We start from the raw sequence: 9,743 nt of genomic DNA, 5'->3' as shown, positions 1-9,743 counted from the left end.
ATACAATACCATGCTTTTGTTTATTAGCACAAATGCCTGTTCTCTTAAAAGCAACACAATATATTATCAGTTCATCTCTTTCTGTAGTTTTTCCCCCGTCCAGCATTGACAAACCTCTTCTGTCGTGCTCATATCAGACCTCCCGCCAACGTGGTTCTGACTCAGACACCGTCATGGGTCGAGGAGTTCAATGATGTTTCCATCTCAAACCCACACATGCAGGTGGTGTTACAACTCTGAATGTCAGACGCCCCGTTTCATACTGAAGCTACGCCCGCCACCACTGAAAATATCGCTGTGAAAATTCCTCCACGTCTGCCCACTTAAAACTGGAACTGACTCTGTCCCCACGCAGCCCTTCATTACAGCTATTCCCTCCACGTGCTCGGTGAGCTCCAGATGATAGTCATTGGCACATATTTTAAATATTATTTCTCAACTGACATGACTCAACGCCCTTGGAAGGGAATATGCTGACAGGAATGTCAACATGTGACAGCACGTGGTGCATTGCAGTCAATTTTAAATAAAGAAATGCATGCCTTTGTGACTTGATATTGGATGAATTTCGTTTGAAAGGGAACCCTAATTTTGAACTCCGCCACACCAGCGGGAAATCTGTACTCTTTCATAAAAGTGTAATTTACGTTCCTATAAGCTTTAATCGCTTGTTCTTTATAGCTCAGTGGTGTCTAGTTGCGAAGTCATTATCAATGGTCATAAAATAAGATATAAAATGTACAAATGTCATCTATTTGATATATCATCACATGAATGTCATTTATGATCCATTTTGTATCTTACAACCCTCAGACGGACAGTAATTCCTAACATCTATCTATGTCACTGGGACATAAAAACAGATAAATGCATCGTTCATCTTCATCAAACTAAAAAACCTACTGTCGGCGGGAACGTGGGTGAGGACCAAAAATAACCTGAATGCAAAGTGCTGTTTGTGGTCTGGGCCTGAGGGCTCACACCCACCCGTGCGGCACACTCATACAGAACACACTACACGCCAAATGTCAGCGTTGCCAAAGGTATTTCTGCTGAGGAACAACAAACTAAATATGAAGGCCTACAATTTCAATTTATTTAAATAAAAATACAAGGACAGAATTTTTTTTTTTATAGTCAGGTTTGCCACTGGTTTGAAATATACAGCTTAAGTGTGGAAAAAGAACAAAATGCTTCTAGTGATTATAATGGACTTTTTTTTTCAGTGGCCTTTAACACAAAAGAATCCCCAGGTGTGAGAACCAGAGCCATTTTCAGTTTGCTGCGTAAATTCCATCAGCATTGTCTGCCGATGAGCAAAGCTGAATAGATTATGATGATTTTAGTCTGTGTTTCCCCTCCAGAATTCCCCCGTCTTTCTTCTCTGCGCTGTGAAAGTCAACATCAAAAGCTCTCTGGAATTCAAGAAAATCCTTAATCTTTTATCAGAATTCCCACCACAGCATGTGAAGTTTATTTTCCTTACCCAAAGGTATAACAGAGGAAACAAGAGTTTTCCAGTGAAGGCCACATTCACGTTTAAGTGAGATTAATGTTGAATATGAAAATAATACCCAAATCTCCCAGCCCAAAGTCTTCCCATGGGGTAGCACAGGCTTACGGTGACGGACGCAGGCTCGTCCAAGTTGTACTCTGGGACACCATTTTCCATTCCATTCACACAATGAGCTGATTTCTGGAGTCCTCTGAAACCCCAGTCTCTAGTGACTCCATGCTGCTCCCCTGCTCCTGGTACGCATCATGGAAGCTGCACTCCACGGCGATCAGCGTTCTGGGATCGTCTGGGAGGGGAACGTGGACATTGGGGGTTAGAGGAGAGAGGCTGGAGGCACAACACTCAATCCCAATTTTATGTTATCAGAGTCTGTACATGAAAAGTTAAGGTCGTTTTAAAACCTGATTATTTGTGGAATTTGCACGGGGGTTGAACCACCTACCTATGGGAATTTCCGGCGGGAGTTTCTTCTCGGGCGGAATTTTTGTTTTCTTTGTTGCTTTCTTTGGGATTTTGACGGCTATGACGCTGCTGATGAGTATCAACACCATACCGACGAGCACAACGTAAAGAACGAGCGACCAAAACCCCCAACTGTCCTGTTCTGCTGGAAGACACAACAGAGTTAGAGATGTTACAGATCTTAGATAGATAGATAGATAGATAGATAGATAGATAGATAAGGAGAGCTTTCGCTTAAGATAAAAAAAATCACCACGCCTTACCGTCTGGAACCCTCCGCTTTGTGCTGGATGTGTCCACAGCTGATGTGTTCGAGCATTTGACGTCGCTGAACGCGGTGCCCTTCTCCACAATGACTTTCCCGAGCAGAGAGCACTTACTAGAGACAGGGGGAGTCGATGAATAACTTCATCTTATCTACTGTATATATCAATACAAGAGGAATGAACATGAGTGAAAACGACGCCGGTTGAACTCTACCTAGTTTGCCACGGTTTACACTTCTGGTGCATTTGGTCGTTGAAGGTTCCATCTGGACACTTTCTGCAAGAGCCTGTTCATAAAGTTTATATGAGAATTCATATCATTTCATATCGTAATCAAACGTGCAGATGATTAGATTGAAGATAGATGATAGATAGATATAGATAGATATAGATGATGGATGATAGATAGATAGATAGATAGATACATGATGTGATACATGAGATGGATATTCAGTACATAGATATAGATGATGGATGGATAGATAGAAAGATGGATGGATGGATGGATAGACTACATGTCCCTACGATTCTCTCCGGGCTCCTGGCCTCTTCCACACTCATCCACGCAGAAGGAACAGTCGGCGTCCCCACACCTCAGTCCCTTTCTGCAGGTGCACTCTGTGTCTCTGGTGCTGCTGCAGACTTTCACTAGGACCTGGGCGCCTGGACAACGTTGGGGTATTGCACAGCAACATAAATACAAATGTTGTTCCACTGATCTTACTGTTCTACGTCGGGACTGCGCTGGCGACATACCTACACACTGTGTGCATGTTTTACACGAGAACGCTGTGGGATCCACATTGAAGGTGTTTGGTTCACATTGACTGCAGAGGGTTTTAGGGGACGGACCACAGGGATGGTTGATGTGATATCCTAGAGGGAGATGAGAGAGAGAGAGAGAGAGATCTTGTCAGTTCCCCACCTCCGAAACGCACCGCAGCTTTGTGATGGAACGCCATACAGCCCCAGCAGAATCATCCACATTAAATTCTGATTTTAAAAATGTGTCAAGAAAACAGTCTGAAACAAAGGGAAAACTCTGCGCGGCGAACAATGCAGTCTCCGCCATCACTTTTATATGTTTGATCGCTGAGGGAAGGATCTTCCATCCTGTCTCTGCTTGATGTGGTATTAGCAGAAAACCACAGAAACTAAAGTTGGTTTACGCTCAACGACAACACAGAAACCTGGGATGCACCGTTAGTATTCACAGAAGAAAACCAACGGTGCTAGATCTCTGTATGGGTTGTTCTTCATTAAGACGGAGCAAAAACATTCGATGAGATCCTACATCCCGTCGCAACACACAGTGACCCTGACCCGCCGCCCTCTAAATAACAGCTTCTAGGGAAGAAGGAAAGCTGACTCCATACGGATCAGGCCGTCGGAGCCTCCTCACCTGGTCGACAGCTGTCGCAGCACACATCCGTCTCCCCCCTGGGCGTCCAGGACCTGCAGCCGACCTCCGCTTTCCCGGTGCCCGCCAGGCAGCACTGGACGAGCACAGCCACACGCAGCACTGACAGCATCCCAGACGCGACCCTGACCCCGCAGACACCTCAGCCGGCACAATGACTGGGCTCACGGTGGAAATAGACGCCTCAAGGTGGGACCCGCAACTACTGGAGCGCAATACAGCAAACCCTCCCTCAGTATTCAAACAAGCTATTGTTAATTGGCCTTTATAATGAAGAACAGTTGTGATGGAGGCCCCCCTTAGTATCTCGTTTATAAAGACGGCGTAGGGGCGGGGCTTGGCTGAGGGGGCGTGTCTACGCGGTGAGCAGTCAGAAGCCGTTGGAAAGCCCAGGAAGTTGTCGTGGTGATCTTCGCTCTTCATTTGAAACTAAAGACCGCTAGAAAAGGTACACTTTCCGCTCATTTATGAATTGGTTAGCTCAACGTGTATTATTAAAAAAATAATAATAATAAAAAAAGGGGGGGGGGGGGGGGTTTAATCGACTGGGAGTGCGGACTGTCAAACCTTCGTCTTCACACTTTTGGTTCTTCCCTCAACAAAAAATAAGGCAACGAGGTCAGTTGCGTCTTTGTCATCGAACGACGCGTAAATAAAGACGACATAATTCTCGTCCGTCACACGTGGACAACTTAAAATAGGTGCAAAAATCCCCCCCGAAAAAGAAAATGTTTTCAGACTCTTTATCGTAAAGTATCACCGTGTGATTTTGCGACAACCAAGTCCCGATCACGGTGACGAACTGATTTACGGCGACATTAAACGTGAACAAATACTTTTTGTTACGCTTACGAATAAGTTCCAATCGGTTCAGTTAAATAAAGCAGTTGTGGGTTGATTGGCAGTATAGTTTGAAGCAATATAATAATACTACTATTAATAACTTTGCATTTGTATAGCGCCTTCTATCCATAACATTCAAATCAAAGTGCTCTGCATTAATAGGCGGTAATCAAAGAGTAATAAGAAAAAAACAAACAACTGAAAATGCATTTTATAAACATACGTTAATATCATACTCGATTTCGGTTTTGGTTCTCAATTTACGAGAAGTCGGAGTTAAGAGAGCTCTCTTTTAATCCCCGTGGGAAAATTCAGGGGGAGGGATTGAAGTCAGTGAATGACTTTCAATCTTTGTTTCCCTTGATTTACTGGTTTCAAAGTGTGTAAGTGTTACGCAAGTATGTTATTGTGATGCATGATATGTAGTTTAAAACTAGTCTCAAAACAGTTTGACGGTGTTTTTCCCAGCTAGAGATCATGCATCGCAGTGTCATACAGTATATTCATGTTATCAATAATATAAATAATACTAGATATAAAAGGACGGACACTAAAATCTGTTTGCGTCCAATAATTGTGTCTATTCATACGAAAGAAGGTGTCACGACACGGCAGCTTTTCCTCAGTGCGACCCAACCGAGTGGCATCGGCAGTCAGTAAACAAGCAGTGGACGCAACATCCATCTGTGGAGGTTGGTCAAGCTCGTGTGAAAGAAAAGACCAAAGATAAAACCTGTGCGCCGTGCAATGTGAACTCGGAAAATTGGAACTTGTGCTGCGTTTCCTAGAGCACAGAAAACGAATACGTACCTAACACGCCTAAACTGGACAAGTGTTGTGCTGCCTGCAGCTTTATCTCTGCTTGTTTTTATGAACCCTGCCTGGAAAAGAAACAGGGTTGGAATAGAAACGTATCCTCTGTGTTTATTGCACTCCCGCAAAAACCTATTTTCCGACTTCAAGGGTCACATACATGTAGGATCACAACTACCCTCCCAAACATTGCAGGGGACAAATTTGAGGATATTGTATTTTATTATTTTTTTATATTGTATAATATATATTATATTATGTAATGAAAGTGAAGGTGTTAGATGTTAGATTGCTGAGGTGGAGGTAAGCCGGATCGCCTATTTGCTTATCGGTTGTTTTCCCTTTGCACCAACAATGTTTGTTGCAAGCACAAAGACACATACACACATTTAAAGTACGTGATTTACATTTTATTGGATGCTGATATGTTTCTGACAGTTTAATGTTTAGTTTTAGATGTTATGTTAATGAACCTGTACTGTGAGAAATGAGTGTTGGATATTCTGCTGTGACAAAGCATGGATATTTAACAGCTCTTTAATAGCTTTACGTGTATGTGGCAGGTTGATCACAAGTAAAAGTTTTATGCAGACAGGCTACAGAAAAGGATTGTGGGATATTTACGTATGTGGCGCAGTGTAAATAAACCACTTGGATTGATTTAGGAACAGTTTGCATCATTCATGTGTCTATCATACGAACATTTCAATCATCCTGGCGTTCCTTGTTGTTCACATAAATTAGGCTTGGGCAGATTTACATAAAATCACCTATCGGCGATCAGCTCCGTCTATCGCAATTTGCATCGATGACAGACGTTATTTTGTTGTTGTTGATTTTCTTATCTGCCAGGAAAAATCCTAGAATTGAAACAGTGTAAGTGCAGTTTACCCTCTTCTGAAACTGTAGTGGAGGGGGAGAGGGGGAGAGGGAGGGTCTCCCTCTCTCCGCTCAGAGCTGTCAAGTAATCACTGGTGATCGGGTCTCACTTCCCCTCGACAGTCCCGTACAGAGACTTTGAGGGGCAGGTGCTCAAAAAAAAGAGAGGGCACATGGACCCCCAGCTCCAGTTCTAAGCAGTTTGCCGCTCTGGGTTAACAGAGCAGCACAGCGGAGCCGCTGTCGCACATCACAGGTGCGCCAAGACACGAGGTTCATGAGGAGTTCCTCATGAATATATCTTGCCCAGACCATCAGCTACCTCCATGCCCATTAACGCTTGAAAAAAGCCCACCTGATAGTGCTCGGTCACTCTCTGGGCTGTCAGGACTGACAGGACCGTCTCGCTCCATACTGTTCCAAAAAACCTGCGCGTCCCACTATTGGGACCGCCGATCGCTGCCGCCCCCCCCAGCTAACTTTTGTACGAGCATGATTACCGGACATGTTGACCGGCAAGTTTATAAATGGTTGGTTTTTTTTACATAAAATTACCAGGCAAACAAAAATGTAATTACCAGAGCCAAACATCAAGAAAGTGACGTAGTGATGTAAAGTATAACGCACTTTTCCCACTGTTTCGTACCCAAACACCGCAGATACATAGTGCAAGAACAGGCATTTTGGGGGGGTTGGTGGAAATGGAAGAGGTGCCATTCTCCATATTACAAGTGAGTGTACCATCAAAATGATTCTGAAGCTGTTTTTTTAAGGTATAAAAGTTACATAGTGTTGCTTTAACTCATTGGGGCACTATATTATCAGTGGATGGATGAATCGGTGGATAGGTTATGATTGACGTACCCAGGCTTAATTGACGTTACTATCTCTTTATGATGATCGCGTAAAGCAGTTTCGGAGGGAATACAAGGTTGGTGTGACGGGGGAAAGCAAAACTGAGGGATACAAAAAAATTATCATATTTAAATGAAAAAGTGAATTATTTGAAAAAAGTTATAAAAACATATTCACTCTAAATAACATTCTTTAAATACTGTGTGTGTGTGTGTGTGTGTGTGTGTGTGTGTGTGTGTGTGTGTGTGTGTGTGTGTGTGTGTGTGTGTGTGTGTGTGTGTGTGTGTGTGTGTGTGTGTGTCATAGTCTCAGATAGACAACATGATAAGATACCATTTGGTGGGTTGCTATGCTTTGTTTTTTACCCGTGTTATATATAAGGTTTTGTTTAGTGTCAGTATCCAAAAATAAAATACAATATGCGTAATACATACTGGAGCTATAAAAATATGTGTAAATTGATAGTTTTGAATATCACAATCAAATTGGGACACAGGGCATTTAAGTTGGTTTAGGCTCTGTATGTATTTTAGAGGTCAGGGCAAACCAGCATGCAGGGGGGAAACCCATGCATTAACACCAATAAGTGTGTTAGTATGAGGGAAGTTTTTGATCATTCAAAACAAAATAATTATAGTGAAATACTGTAATTTTGGTGAAGTATTGTGCTGACAAAGGACACATGACAACTGTGTTAGTCATGAGTTTATGACTATGCTCTCCCTCTATCCCATTTGCCTCTCAGCTGGTTAGTCACCACATCATCTGGTAATAATAAATAATTCCAAAAGAGGGGAAAAGGAAGTACGACAGCGATAAGCCATCTGCCGCGTGAAAACTGAAACTTGTGCCAAGAAAGTACCTGAAATGAAAGAGCACAAATAATTCACTTGTGTAATGAATGACCTGAGTAAAAAAACAAAACAAAGAATGACCTTAGTCACATACTAAAGTCCTATCAAATCAAGAAGCATTGACATTCATCAGGCTTTTCCCCTGTGGGAAAAGATAGAACAAGAGGCTTTGTTTTCTGATAAGGCAGTGCCTTGTACAGTATATTTCCTGGGGGAAAAATGCTGACCAATGCAGATAATACCACAACTCTGCATTGGGGAAAAAAACCTGTCCTTTCTGTCCACACACACACAAGATTAGATTAGATAAAGTTAGATTTTATTAGATTAGATTAGATTCAACTAATTGTCATTGCACAGAGTACAAGTACTAAGGCAACAAAATGCATTTCTCTGCATTTTACCATCCTAGTAACTGACGTATCTAGGAGCAGTGGGCAGCCATGTAATGTCCCCCCCCCCACGTTTTCCTGTGTGGTGCTTTGATTACACAACCTTCAAAGTGTTTAATACATTCTCATACGTAACTGTATTTCTGCCCTGGTGCTCCCACTCAAAACATCTGACAGATAGTAAAACCTCAGCAGTCTAACACATCCCACGCTCACCCACGCCCACGCACACACACACACCTCCTCATGAATTCAACAATTAATGGCACAAGCTGGACGACTCATATCACTGTGACCCACTATGAGCAGAGTTAAGATTCTCTCTCAACACTGTGGAATCATTGTAGATGTTCCTCACTTGTGGTAAGTAAGCACAGCAGCTGTGTGGGGTTAGCACAACTATTGGATGTTTTGGCCGTTATTTGCCTTTGTGAGATCTACCAGAAGGGCAGCAACATTTTATCATCATCTTTTTCTGAGGGTGCCCTCAAAGATGTGATGTCACTTCCTTCCGCGCCCATGCGCATTGTCTGACAGAGATTGGTGTCCTTTGGTGTCAGGGTCAGGGTTAGTGCAGTGTTTCTTCTAAGCGCTGTGGTTGGCAGAAGTGTGTGTGGGTATGGTGTGCATACGAACGTCCTCTTTGGAAAGTACGCACAGTATTTGCGCATGGAAGTTCCACTCAGGGGCGTTGACTTATCACAACAATAAACCTCTTGAAACCTGAAGCCGATGTGTTTAGGCTAGATACAGTAGTGCACGGCCAAGGGTAAAGCTGAGTGAGTAATGTCAAATATTGTCTAAAAGTACAAAGTAGAATGGTGAATACATTTCACTGCATATATGTGTCCATATGGATGTGACAAATGATCTCTTGAACTTGAACTATGTGAATTACTAATTGAATATCTCCATCTAGTGGCGAAAAAAACCACATTCCAATTTGAAGAATTTCTATAAATTTGCACACTATTTGAGGTAAAAAAAAATAAAAGTGCAGACAACATTCTGAACATATAGATTTTTATTCTTATATATATATATATAATACATTTCTATGTACAATTTATTCTTTTGTAAAGAAACAAAATGAAGGAGAAAGCTTTGATTGCAAACAGTGTTTCATACTAAAGGGTGGGAGAAAGACAATGGAAAAGTGCTCAAATAATTAATGTTGCCATTTGCTTGCCTGCATGTAATTGTACTCTTAATACAATTGGGCTTTTGTGTTTTTTTACAAGGAGTTCAGAATCTAGATGTTATGGTTTCCCCTTAAAGTCACTTGTTATGGTAAAAAGTGTCTTCTTATATTCATATTTAGAATAAGATAATATACAACTCTGAACATGTACAAAACTACCATACAATGTGAGGCTTTGGCTTTCATCACATTGATCTTTATCTTCGCTTACACTCACTAGTCTTTTGCAAAGTGGCTTTTCT

General features: G+C 42.1%; 2 protein-coding genes across 4 annotated transcripts in view; one reads left to right on the top strand and one right to left on the bottom strand.

The window, feature by feature from the left end:
* LOC307240981 (protein phosphatase 1 regulatory subunit 3A) overlaps window positions 1-9,743 on the top strand; it is a 354,017-nt gene that overhangs the window by 168,864 nt on the left and 175,410 nt on the right. The window lies entirely within an intron of this gene.
* Window positions 1,073-3,932, bottom strand: tnfrsf9a (tumor necrosis factor receptor superfamily, member 9a). Of its 2 annotated transcripts, none has more exons than XM_080015081.1 (7): window positions 3,647-3,932; window positions 3,001-3,120; window positions 2,770-2,907; window positions 2,459-2,531; window positions 2,242-2,357; window positions 1,959-2,123; window positions 1,073-1,802 (listed from the first exon to the last, which is right to left on the bottom strand). In XM_080015081.1, exons 1-7 carry the CDS (start codon window positions 3,774-3,776, stop codon window positions 1,678-1,680), a joined length of 867 nt encoding a protein of 288 aa, XP_079871207.1. In that variant the 5' UTR covers window positions 3,777-3,932; the 3' UTR covers window positions 1,073-1,677. The 2 variants fall into 2 exon arrangements, with proteins under 2 accessions (XP_079871207.1, XP_079871208.1); XM_080015082.1 differs by having other exon boundaries at window positions 1,959-2,120.

The sequence above is a fragment of the Zeus faber genome (genome assembly GCF_960531495.2).
Source record: "Zeus faber genome assembly, chromosome: 15".
NCBI classification, from domain to species: domain Eukaryota; kingdom Metazoa; phylum Chordata; class Actinopteri; order Zeiformes; family Zeidae; genus Zeus; species Zeus faber.
Note: the sequence above shows the minus strand (reverse complement) of the source record. Positions and strands in the feature narration are given on the sequence as shown.

What these genes read in the sequence shown, in the direction of transcription:
- tnfrsf9a (XM_080015081.1), bottom strand. Translation starts at nt 3,776, where the DNA reads ATGCTGTCAGTGCTGCGTGTGGCTGTGCTCGTCCAGTGCTGCCTGGCG. An exon ending in CTGCGACAGCTGTCGACCAG is followed by an intron (nt 3,121 to 3,646) that starts GTGAGGAGGCTC and finishes ATCTCCCTCTAG; the next exon opens with GATATCACATCAACCATCCC. An exon ending in TGTAAACCGTGGCAAACTAG is followed by an intron (nt 2,358 to 2,458) that starts GTAGAGTTCAAC and finishes CCCTGTCTCTAG; the next exon opens with TAAGTGCTCTCTGCTCGGGA.